The sequence below is a fragment of the Zonotrichia albicollis genome, chromosome 4 (assembly GCF_047830755.1).
Source record: "Zonotrichia albicollis isolate bZonAlb1 chromosome 4, bZonAlb1.hap1, whole genome shotgun sequence".
In the NCBI taxonomy this organism is placed as follows: Eukaryota; Metazoa; Chordata; class Aves; order Passeriformes; family Passerellidae; genus Zonotrichia; species Zonotrichia albicollis.
In genome coordinates this window covers 54,641,586-54,655,003 of record NC_133822.1, presented here as the reverse complement: position 1 = coordinate 54,655,003, position 13,418 = coordinate 54,641,586, and the positions used below count along the sequence as shown (strand labels likewise).

General features: G+C 38.5%; 1 protein-coding gene across 4 annotated transcripts in view; it reads left to right on the top strand.

The window, feature by feature from the left end:
- Positions 1-13,418, top strand: part of TMEM117 (transmembrane protein 117) — a 187,887-nt gene that overhangs the window by 137,204 nt on the left and 37,265 nt on the right. For all 4 annotated transcript variants that reach the window (XM_074539828.1, XM_074539826.1, XM_074539827.1 and 1 more), the window contains one exon: positions 7,815-7,974. In XM_074539828.1, coding sequence (XP_074395929.1) covers positions 7,815-7,974 — 160 coding nt within the window. The remainder of the gene's footprint in view (positions 1-7,814; positions 7,975-13,418) is intronic.

The following is a 13,418-nucleotide window of genomic DNA, read 5'->3' as shown; positions in this document are numbered from 1 at the left end:
GCATTTCAATTACCATCTAAATGCACTTGAAATAGGTTTTCCTTCTAAATGTTAAAATGTATATATTTTCTGTTTCAAAAGTTTTTTCCTGTTCTACATTGCAATGAATTTAAGACTTTACTGAATCTTTCATGGTGACTGAGAAATGGAGGCCAATAACATTTTGTTCTCATGATGAGTTTCTAGCAATTGCTGAGGATGCTGGAAACATGAAAGCCCAAGTCCCTGTTTTGTATGTTTTGGCATATATCCCATGTCTTGCTGTTATGATAAATGGCCTTTACCTCACTCTAACCAGGGACTGGGAATAACTGAGCACTAAGACACATGGGTGTAGGCAATCTGTGTCCTGAGAATTGTTGACTCATGACTAATGTCATATCATGACTAATGCTGACTCATGTATACTAAGCAGACCAACTCCAGCTAGAGAATCTGAACAAATTGTACCTTGTAGCATGTGCAAATCTTCTTGTTATTGCATCCAGCTGGTCTCATTAACACTGGTCTGACTTACTCAGAACAGGTAATGGCCTCTGCACTGTTTGTATCATCCTGTGTAACTGAGATGCTGCCCAGCTCCTCAACCACAATAAGGTGCAGGCATTGTGCCTGGTTCTGACACAGCTTCCCTCACATTGCAGAATTCACCCCTTTCACACGTACATTTTATATTGATGAGCTGCACTTGTCTGAATATGCACAATTTTTGCTGAATAATTGCCAGGCAGGTCTATCCTAAGGCATAATGTTGCTCTGAAAATATTTTTTTAAATCTTTTTTTCTGTGATTTTTTGAGCAGCTGTCTTCCACTCCCCATTCCATTGATGAAATAAGTGATGTATCCATCTGAAAGTAAAACAGAAAATGGCTTCTCTTTACCTTATATAGAATTGTGTTTGGTTTTCTGTTTTGGTTCAAGTTTTTTTCCAAATGCTTTCTGCTGGAGTTAAGCAATTAACTTCTAAATTTGGAATTTGAACATAAAGTAGAATTCCTTTGATATGATTCATGTGAGTTTTATACTACCTTGCACATGATAGTGGTTGAAAATGTTCTTTACAAGTGAGACCCTGAACTTTCATAAACTGTTTTTGCTTTTTTTGTGTCACAGATAGGAAATAGCATTTGAAATGTAAAGCTTATGGTGATGAATTTAATTTAAATGAGCTGCTGTTTGAAATAGATAACACTTCCGTTTTAGTAAATTAATGGTGTGGCAAAAAGAAACTCAAAATGCTTCTACCTGTAATAAAAAAATGATGCTCTCTAGAATTCTGATCTTGCACCATGTGATTACATTACCTAATCTTATTAATTTTATTACATGAAACATAGCAAAATGTTTCCTTTATATATTAACATAAATGTAATTTCAAGCTTTATACAAATCTTTGGGCAAAAATCCCAAATAGCTCTGGAATCATATTGATACACTCTAATAAAACCAAAACTGTTACAGTCAAAAGATAGATGTAAAGCCAGGTTTGTGGGAAGGATGTTAGGATTAGGGTAGCTGCAGGAACATCTGGGGCTGGAAAAGGCAAGACAAGGTGATCCCAGCAAGGCCTCAGCCTTGCTGCTCCTCCACTTTTCTCATTTGGAAAATCCATAGGATTTGCTTACTGTTAGGGTTTAAACTGGGCTTGGGGTTAGGGTTTAGTGTTCAGTTTAAGGTTAGGGTTGAGAGAGTCAAAGAACCTAGAGCTCCAGGAGCACTGGGGCTGGAAAAGCCATGCCAGCACCATCCCAGCAAGGCCCCAGTGTTGCTGGGCCTCCATTTTTCTGGTCTAGAAAACCCATAGGATTTTGTTAGGTTTAGAGCTGAAGCTGGTGTTAGGGTTAGGATTAGGGTTATACTTAAGGTTAGGGATGAGAGATTAAAAGAGCCTCAAGTTCTAGGGACACTCTGGCTGGAAAAGACATAGGAAGTCAATCCCATCAGGGCCCCAGCCTTGCTTCTCCTACATCTTTCTGATCTAGAAACCCCATAGTGTGAATATATAAAAAAGCAGAAAACCAATTCCAATGTTGCCGCCTCAGAGCGTCCTTTATACTCTGTGGTGTCCAATTTCTTCAGCTCACCAGTCAGAATGACAAGAAGCATTGTTTAGAAGACTTAACTGGGAACCTGTGGTTCTCAAAATGTGCAGTGTTTGCTATTGATAAGAAGTTATGAGCCATACACAGCATAGGGAGTTTCAGACAGGTATTTCAGAGCTGGTAGTTACTGGCAAATGCTGAATTATACATTACTTTCAACAGGACAGAAGTCAGGCATACACTTCTGTGGTGACAAGAACGTTAAAAAATAATGTGATTCAACGTTTGAATTATAAACCATTTTCTTCTAATTGATATTTAACTTCAGATAATTAAGTCTCATTGATGGTAATCTGCATTAATGTAATTTCTCCCACTTATTCATGTCTGCAGAGTATGCCATGGGGAGTGTGGTGCTCTCAAATCTGACAGTAGTATTGCTCCATATCTCTGCCACGTACTTGCCCCATCAGGATCAAACACCTTACTTTAAGAAAAGAGTTCCAATTAATCAACTCACCAGATATTCCTAGATTTCTAGGGTCTGTATGTATTACCAATTCCCTTCAGTAGCACATTTCTGGGATGGACCTGCCTGTTACCTCTCCATCTGCCCTCTGGTTAATGGTATGGATTGCTCTGGGGTGCACAGGTGGGTTTTCGTCTGGATACATCTGAAGTGGAGACTAGGATCTCACCTGCTGTGCTAAAGTTATGGATGTGTGCTCAGGTCAGTCCACACTACCCAAACACTGTGAAAATGGGATCCTCAGCACCAACTGTGTCACTCTGTGGCACTGCAGTAGCTGCTGGTAGCACAGGAATCTCGAGGCCCTGCTCTCTCTTCTTTCAGAGAGCTGTCCTGTAGGGGCAGGAGAGCAGGGGCCAGCTGGAGGATTGAAGTTATGCTGCTCCAGGGAACACAGATGCTTTCCACCACCAGAGCATCTGTCCCTTATATTTGCTTAATTGCAGAAGTGATTCTGACACCAAGCAACAGGCAGACTAAATATTTTATTTTGAATGGGCTTAGAGTTGCTATTTTTGACAGATTAAATAACAGAGCCCTTCTTAATTAAAATGAGTGAAATAAAAAGTGTTGGCATTTGCATATGAACATCTGCAGTAGCATTGTTCTTTATAGTTATTGTATACTGTGTGACTGTGTATTTGGCCAGTGCTGATTCTGAGATTAAAAATTATGCAGAGTATTTGACTCAATGGATTATCTTTCTTTGCTGAGGACTGGAAAGCCCTTTTTAAATATAAAAAGCAGTAAAATTTGTTGTTCCTTTTCTGTATCTGTTTTCACAGGATATTTGCTACTATTTGGGTATGTTCATGAGAAGTCGCCAAGGCAATCTGAGCCAGTGCAGGTGCATTCCACAGCAAGTGAAGGATTGTGACATATGGGGGGTGGTTTCTCAGTTGGGGAAACCCCAGGCAAGTGCAGAGACATGCCAGGAGCTGGCTGTGTGATGTCAGTGGGACAGCAGTAATGGCAAACACCCACTCCCACAAAGAGCAGCCATAAGGAGTGTGACTGACCGGTTTCTTGGTCCTGTGTTCCACCCCAAATAAGCATTGTATAAAGCAATACCTGGAATTCTTCTTAACAATGTTTCATGATTTACAAATGACCCAGCTTAGTCACAATTATGTGTGAAATTAAGATGAAAAGTTCTCAAGATGCTGAGCCATACAAATCTGAGAGCTACTTTTAAGAACAAGTAGTTTTTTTCTGGAAAATGTGTAGTAAAAGGGCCAGATAGTGGTTTTGCCTCTTGAAAAAGACAAAATGAAAATGCAGAAAATAACTAAAGTTTGTCTTTCATCTCTTCAGTTGGTCTTAACAGAACTCTTACTATCTGATCTTCAAAGCTGTAGCATCACAAAAGATTTAGCAGAGGGTCATGTAAGAGAAGAAACTTCTAAATATCTCCAAAAATGAGCAGCTCAAAGTCACAAGTAAAGGGAAGGTAGTGTTGTGCAGAGAATTGTATTTAACCTTTGAATTAAAAACTTAATTTTCTTTATGTTACAGTTTGAGAAATGAAGTTCTATCACAGACCAAAATCCATTTTTTATATACTTTGCCCTGCTGATTTAGACATGAAGAATCATGAGACTCCGATTAGAAACAGTTCTTGTTTCCAACATTAGATGTTTTGTGAATTTATACATTTATTAGCTTGTCTTTTATCTTCCCAGGGAAAAATTCTGGATTGTTCAGGTCTTCACTCAATACAGACATCCTGAGTGTGTGGCTGGATGGAGTCAACCTCTGGTGTAGGTTTGGAATGGCTTTGTGGTGCTGCCTTGGGGCTGCAAGATAACGACTTGTGGCCTCAAGGGCTCTGCTCATGAGTTCCTGATGAGGGAGGTAGGATGTGCTAAACAGCAGAAGAGAGTGTCTCCAAACATCCAGGATTTAAGATAACAGCAGCTCATTATGCTTCCTCTCTACAAGTTTAGGTTGTGATCCTGTCTGCCATGAGGGAACCACCACCAGTGACTAAAACCTGCTCAGGCTTCTGGTCCATGTGGATCACAACCTCTCATAATGTATAATATGCTGGATGATAGACATAAAGTTGCTCAGTTTGATCAAAGCTTACAGTGCAAGAAAGCATTGTGGAAAGGGTCAGAAGGGAAGATGCACTTGTTTTGGACCTTGCTAAGTTTTTGAGAACCAGATTAGTCAGTTGACAAATGGGCCTGTAGCATGGATTCAGTTTGCCATGAGTGATTTGGTTTGACAAATTCATGACCAAACTCAGTCCTGGTAATTAAAGATTATTATTGAGATACAGTCTAAGAAATTGCCTGTTTTTTGAGAGGATTCTGGCAGCAAAAATTCTTCTCTTTCAGCCTCTCCTTTTTTATCCCTCCCCAGTAGCACTGGGGATTTTGAATAATCGCTGGCGGTGATAAGCACAGTAGTGACTTTTTTGGACCTACCTAATAATTTTAACTATTCAGTATGCTATTGGTCTAGACAGTGTTTATTTGCACTCTTAAGGAGTATGCGGTAGGTTGTAAAATGTGTGTTATTGCAGCTGAATAGGTGTCCAGGGCACATAATCATTCAATACAGCAAGTTAGAATTAGAAGTGAAATATAAAAGTGTATTTCCTTCGTGAACTAGAGACAGAAATTGCATTTCTTAATGCCTGGTACAGAGAAGAGTCAGTCCTCTCTTGGCCTTCACCTTGTAGCCTTTCTCCTTCTGTAATGAGGAGAGGTCCTGCCAGCAATACGGGGTATAGTTTGACGGTGTAGCTCTTTCTCAATAATGTGCATTGCAGAATAAAGGGCAAACTATACTAGGCTAGGTGTAGCAGGGCAGCTCACACTGGTTTATCCAATACAAGTTATATCAAGTAAAATTAAATCCTCATCTTTTTTTCTTAATCTCCAGGACACTGTACTTTCACAAGAAGCGAACTGAACTCTAACCCAAAAAAACTCAGTTTATAATAACTCCAAAAGCACGTATTGAATATCTTGCTGTGTTCCAGTATCATAGGTCAAAAATACAACTGAGTACTAATTATGCTGTTTAATGAGACCGTTTTGAAAGTCTATTTCTAACCTTCTTTGTTGGTCTCGAATTTTCTTATTCTATTAGCGGCCCATTTTCTGCTCCCTTCCCTCCCTGTTTGACATTTCAGAATGAATAACAAAGCCATTTTCTAAGTGCATATGCATTTCCTCGAGGAAATCAGGACTTGAGCACACACATCGGTCTTTGCATGCATGCCAACAAAGCATGAATAAAAATAAGCCTGCCTTTGCTTGCCTACATGCCGAAGTCTGATCTTCCATGCTTTGAACTCTTGCTCCAAAATGCAAATACATAATTCAAGAGGACTGAGGCAGAATAGTCTTGAGCATAACTTCTGGGTATATGCTTCCTATAGCAAAATACTCAGATTTCAATTATGGTTTTAAACTTCCTCTGCCCCAGGAGAGGTGGTTCCACAGAAAGAGGTCAAGGAAAATCAGGGTGCCTAGTGGCTGGGGGAGTCTGCCTTGGTCAGCAGACAAGTGCTGAGGATTGCTTTCTTTCTGAAGAACCTTTCAGGTAAAGTAAGAACATTAACCATGAGAATTTCAGATATGAAGGTGACATAAGTAGGAAAAAAACCTTTGTGTGTCTCAAGAGACTATATGCAAAAGAGAGAGAACTGTCTTTCCAAAGTAAACTGTTCTGTATATGTGCCAAACTGGAGCTTGTAGAAAAGTCAGTCAGGTTCAGGTATGGACAGTGGAGATGGTAGGTAAACAAATGTTTTGGGATAAGAGGGCTTGACTTTTCCTTAGGTCTGATTACATCTAATATGCCTCATTTATTGGTTCTTTTCTTGCCTAGGTGCTCATAATTCTTTCAAGGAAAATTGTTGGGGTGTCAACCATAGTGTTGCATGTAACTGAGTTAATTTATTAAGAACAAAAATAGAAATTCCAAGGTAAAGGTGGTAGCAATCAAGTAATTTTGTGTCTCATTACATTGAGGAAGTGCAGCCCATCATGTCAAAGAAGAATAATGTCTATGAGTCTAAATGTATTATATTATTGCCTATGTGCATATTTGGTTTCCCTTCCTCACAGATACAGACAAGGCTGATGTATAAAAAGAAATGCATACAGACTGGTAGTGGGTGACTGCTGGTGTACATTTTTTTTCCCTCTGCTGAGTATTGGTCCTTTTTGGAAATGTCATGGGAAATATTCTTCACTTTATTTTACAACCCTCAGAAGCTGAACAAAATGAGATATTATTGCTGTAGCAAAAAAATCCTGCCACAATTATTTAGCCATGAGCATGCATTCAGATTTTGATATGCCACTATTATAGCACAGATTTGCTGACAGCTATGGCTACTGGAAGAAGCCTTGCTCACCCTTAAATTACCAGCTAAATTTTCCAGCTTCCGCGGAACGAGAAATTCAATCAGTCACTGCTGCCAGCTCTGTAAGGTATTACCAAAGTGATGCTGGAAATGATGCAGAGGTATTTTGCAGGGATAGCTTAGAAATATAATTTTTAAGTACTGTGTTTCAAAATTGTGTGAATTAGTCAGGTGTCTTCTGGAATTCTTGTAGCATTTACACAGAGGCCTTAATACTTTTGTGATTCACTCTTCACTGACTTCTCAGAAAAGTCATAAAATAGTTGAAAACTTTTACAAAGGAAATTTTATAACACATAAAGCAAAATCTTTCTACAATCTCCAGAATTTGAAAACAATTAATTTATGCATTGATTTTTTTTTTTTTTTAAATGGAGACATGTTTCTGTATAAAAAGACTTCACAGTTAGTGTCTTACAGCTCCTACAGCTTAGAAAAGATTTTCAAAGGTGCTAATGTCTTTGGTGCCTTGGACGATGTTTTCTCAATTAGTTGATTTGAATTTGGCCTACATCATGCAGACCTTGGTACATTTTACTTCTTTCTTACTTTGCTTAACTGGTTTTCGTCTTCATTGGAAAGTACAGAATGAAGAACCGAAGTAATATACTTCAGCTAATTTTGCAACATGCTTAGTACTAGATACTAAATTTATTTTCACTAAGGATACAGCTGACTGCTTTCTTTCTTAAATTAAAAGATTTGTTTGTGCACTTAATTTTTTTTTAGTCTGTTTTCATCAGTGGGAAAGTGCTGATAAAATACCAGCTGACCATTAGAAGATAGATAAAATAGAATGATACATCTTCATTACTATCGTATTCTCTCTGAACTATTTTTTCTTCTTCTTTCCAGGACGGTTCTGTTTACTCTGACCTCTGTAGTTGTGCTTGTCATCACTACTGACTGGATCAGCTGGGACAAGCTGAATCGTGGATTTCTGCCAAGCGATGAGGTCTCAAGAGCCTTCTTGGCTTCTTTCATCTTGGTGTTTGACCTTCTTATTGTCATGCAGGTACACTCTCCTAATGTTCCACTCAGGCTGTTGAGGCTGCCTAGTCACTCTATTTCTTCTAGAGCAAATGGTGTTTAGCTAAGGCTACAAAAAGGTAAATAAATGTTTAGTTTGCAATCACTACGAGTAATGGCATTTTATAACACCATTCTCAGTAATTTTGCAAAAAAGGCCTCTGGCCTTTGATTGCGAAAATATTGCTGATTTCTCTTCTTAGAGTGCTAGAGGAACTGTATGAATTTCCAAATTAGAAAGTGTTTTCTGCAAAATTTACATCAGGAAAAGAAACCGCAGCTGGTTGTTTTGTAAATTCAAATCTTCTCTTAGGAAGATGAGATATATGCAGACAAACAAGAAAGAAATACTTCCAAATTTCAAGCATTTACAATATTAGGTATACACACACTAAAATACTTTAATAGATGAAAATGAGTATTTGCTATTAAGATTCAGCTTTCCGCTTCTACGTGAATTTTTTTTTTACTTGATGACAGGTCCTTGTAGTGTAATGACTTCTGCCTGAAAGCTTAACTTGGGAGATGATTCATTGTAATCTGCCTGATGTCTGCTCCTTTGAATCTACCTGCTAAGAAAGCAGTCTGGGTCACAATTATGTGACCAAAAACCTTCTTCATGTGATGCTGTCCTCTCCCCTTTGCATTTGCATGTGGTTTGAGCCCTGTGTGAATAATTCACCCAAAGCTCTGTTATAAATTATGTCATTTGGGCTGAGGTAAGGAAGAAGAGCATGGAAGGCCCATGACTGCTCTTAGTTCTAGATACGTTAGATCTTAGTTCTAGATACTGCAGCAAAGAACGTGACAAGAACCAGTGGATCCATCCTGTCCAATATATTATTAATTCTGCCAGCAGAGAGCATTTCTGAGACACTCAGTTCTTTTTAAAAAGCTATCTATTACTTGAGTAATTATCATAGAGGTGACAGTGATGGCACTCAGATTTTATCACTGCTGTACTAGGACTTGCAAGGTGCATAGAGTCCTACAGCTGAGTTTTGTTTTCCAATGTCCACTAATGTTAAGTGCTCACTGTGGTTCATATTTAGAACTGGGAGGATAAGAAAGGAAATACTGTTTTTCTCATAATACTGCTTTTCTTGTAAGATTTCTGTTGCTTTGCTTTCTCTACCTTTGAATTTTACATTTTGTTTGATGTTTCAAAAAGATTCAAGAGAATGTATAACAAATTATTGTACTTTATAGAGCTGTAATGAAAGTATGAATGAAAATGTATCAAGCTATACTGAATCTGATATTGCATGCAGGCTAGAAAAACAGAGCTGTCTTCATATAAAATAACTATTAAACCATCCTTTTGGCTTTGAAAAATGAAATCTCAGTATTTTGATCTTGAAGTTGCTGAATATAGAGAAAAATTTTATGTGAAACAGCTTGTCCTGAGTACTCTTTCATATTTTTATAACACAAAGTAAGACGCTCTTTTTAATTGCATTTCTAAGTGATATTTGTATGATGGAGTTATCTGTTTACTTGAAGTTATTTACTTGGACTGTGAAAATATGGTGGCATATTTTATTTAAAGTGTAGTTTTAGCATTTCTACTGCAATAATGCTATGTTGAGAGAGTAAAGTATTAAATCACATGGAATCACAGAATGGGCCAGGTTGGAAGTACCAGAGTGGGTCATCTGGTCCAACCTCCCTGCTCAAGCAGAGTCATCCTAGAGTACATTGCTCAGGTTCTTGAATATCTCTGGTGAGGGAGACTCCACAACCTCTCTGGGCAACCTGTTCCAGAGCATGGTCAGTTGCACAGTAAGAATTTCTTCCTCATTTTCAGGTAGAGTTCCTTGTGCATCAGTTTCTGCCCATTGCCTCTTGTCCTATTGCTTGGAACCACCAAAAAGAGCCTGGCTCCATCCTTTTGCCACCTTCCCTTCAGATACTGACAGAGATGATAAGGTCATCTCTCAGATGTGAACTGAGCAATAAGGGCAGGTGACCAGTGAGAGGTTTTCAGATGAGTCAGAAATTTCTGAAAATTTCTGCTCCATTTCTGAGGCAGGTTTTACAGGGAGGAGCCATACACTCTGGACTACTTCTGTCAGAGTTATGTGGGGTGTTTCATTCCACTCAGAGTATATTGCTCTTCCTAGCAGATTTTAGACACGCCTGTCAAACAGCATTACAGAAATGGATAACCATTTTGAAGACCCACTTGTACTCAGCTAATTGTGCAATGTTTGCCCAGGAATCCTGCTGTTAGGACTGGCTCTGTTGCAGTGCATCCCCCATGGCCTGCTGATCTCTGAAGGAGAAGGGACAGGTTCAAGTGGGGTGACTTTGGAAGAAACCTTTCTGTAGCAAGTAATAGAATTTCCTTGCTGCAGTCTCTCACACAGTAAAGACTTCCCCCTCTTCTTGTGTCCTTTCTACATCCTCATCTATCTATAGATTGTGGAAATGTTCCTTATCAGTACTGATGTAAACCATTTGAAAATAATCCTGAAAATAAAAGTGAATTAAAGGAGAGGAAAGGACAGTTTTGACCCAAAGCTTCACTTTGTACTTATTATGAAATTCAAGTGACATACCTGAGTATATTCCTAAATACCATTTAACAAAAACAGTATAATGTTTCTCATGCCATTATTGGCACCATGGCATTTCTTTGTAGTGGATCAGATGTGAATCTTTCTTTCCTATCCTAGATTTCTTTTCTTGAATCTACAAGGTGCCTCTACAGCTGCTACTTATGGATTTATAGCTTCATTGAATTCCTCAGTCCCAAAGTGCTGGGTTTTTTTTCCTTGAGAGTCACTGCTTTGAATTATATCAAGTCTCTTTCCTTTCAATTTTGAACATAGAGCACTAGCTCTCCTGAGCTCCACTTTCATCCATCAGGCATCTGTTTTCTCTTAATTTTCCTGTCTCATCTCTCTGCGACTGGTAACAAGGGAGTGAGTTATTGTGTGCTAAGAGGGACTAGTTAGTGTGGTCCCAGGAATGGCCACCTCAGGAACAAGCACATAGAAGTGGAGTGTCCTACAGACTGAAATGTCCCTGCCTTTCTCCTGGCAGGGAAGTAAGGCTCTGAGTAACCAGGGCATGCAGCCTCCTTCACTTTGTTGTTTACTGAGGATAGGGCAAAGAGAATGGAAATGTATTCTATTTACAGATCAGAGAATGAAATAATGCTTTGGCAATCTAATGGTTTTATTTTACAGGAAAAAACTTTAGAGTTTAATGAAGGTGTAGGTAATGTTTACGTAAAAGGGTGATATGGGGCAAAAAGCATTGATATGCGAAATTAAAACCCAGAAGCCTCTTCAGTTGAAATGTTTTCAAGATCCAGCAGGATATATAAATTCCTTCTAAAAATCCTTGAAATATTCTTTTGCCCCCTTGCCAGACCCCACTAAAAATTACAGTTTATTTCTTCAAGTCTTTTAGTTACTTTGGGACTAAGAAAATTATAAGCAAAATCATTTTCTGCTGAGAAAAGGTGGGTGTATTTTGTCCCTTATTGCACATTATATACCTTACCATTTTAACGAGCTGTCTGGTTTTACTTGCAGTGTTACCATTCTGTGCTTGTCTAGTTTGATAACTGGCACCATCATTTTATGCTGGGGATTTTATTAAACAAGACATGTGAAGCACAGTATTTTTAAGTACATTTCATCTTTTATACTGATTGCAGATGGTTAAATCTTGCTCGGATGCATTATGTTTATCTCAGGCATTATAAATCCAACTCCAGTGTTTTCTTTAGCTGCTGTAACTTGGTGTATTTGTGATGACCTGAATCCTCTTGTGCCAATTTATACTGGCTGAGGGCTGAGCCCTTTTTTTAGGTCTGTCATTTAGTTCCTCATTTGCAGAAGAGGAACAACTGTAGTTCTTTTCTTTCACTATTTATGTGATTGTCTGCTTGAGCCCCCAAGGTGCTCAGTGAAGGAGGCTGACTTGGTACAGCTTCTAGTGTAATCAGGCACCAGTCCCAGCTGGAGCCTCATGGCTCTGAGATGACTACACACAAAATGAATTAGCTGGAAAAGCTTCCCATTTGTCACAGTCATTTCCTTTTACCCTGACAACGGGTACATGCCATACATGTGACACTCAGGCCCTTCTTTGCCAGTGCAGGTGTTTGCCTGAAATAACAAAGCAGTTGTCTAAAAGCAGACCCAGCATTTTCACATACTGCCCCTGGAAACCGACATATCCAGCCCAAATTCACAGAAAAACATGCACTCAGAGGAACAAGAAAATCTGGGAATTATTTGCAAATCTTTCACAGGAATATTTTCATCTTTAACAGCAAGGAGAGCCTTTTCATAGATTCTGCTGTAATCAGTGTGTGATAGGCTTTGTTATTGCTGGGTGCATGTATAAGAAATGTTGCATTACTTAAGAGTATATTGGAGTGATTTATGTTGGTATAACAGTAATGGTGACATTCAGATAATTTCAGCTCTCCACAGCAATGCTCTGGAATGTATTATTTGACTGTAGAAATCTGCTCTTTTATGAGCGATACACAGGTTTTTATGTAAAAATAAAAATTCTGAGATTAGGCTGAACAGGTTCAGCTGCTTTCTAAGTGATAGAATTGCTTGCAATTTTTAAATGCAAGCAATTAATTAAAAAGAGAAAGATAAACCTCAGTTTGCCATCATTAGACAGAGCACTGCCTTGGCAACAAGTTTTATGCCCATCCTTATCTTACCTTTAGCTACGTGGCATATTGAACATACAAGACTTACAGACAGGTTGTACAGAGCATACTGATCCACCTATCAATAATACTGAGTTCAAGTAAGAAGAGGGAGCAAGAACAGTTTGGTTGCTCTTAATCAAACCTTAGACGGGAGAAGAAACAAGAATATGCTTGAGATTGTTAGTCTAGCTGAGTTATTTCTGCAAAGCTGATTGAATGGCATATGTTTATACTTCCTCAAAAAGTTTGAAGCCTGTAATATAAAACATTAACAAAAAGACAATTATTTTTATTGCCTTTGACTTCTTCTAACATGCTATAAAGATTCTGCTTTTATTTGTATAACAAAACAGACATATTTAATCACTGAGTGTCTTGAGATACCAAATGCATTAGATATTTTACATCTGTTAGAATCCAGACTAATTTACTAAGCCCATCAAGAAATAATTTGTTTCCATATGTATAGAGGAGGGGAAGTATTCCCTAGTGCTTTCAGTGATTTGACATTATAGGTTGTGATGGTTGTCTGAGTTTCAACTATCATTTAATTACTCAGCTATACTGTGTTTGGCATCATGTCCCTGTGGGTGATAGGTGTTGTGTAAGTGCGGCCTTCAGTCAACCAGGTTTCTAGTTTCCTACAGGTAAAAAGCTAAAAACTTTCCTTCTTCTGGAATCTGACCATGTTTGCTTCTCTGTCATGTAATGATTTTTAGGGAAAGGAGATTCCCCAGACT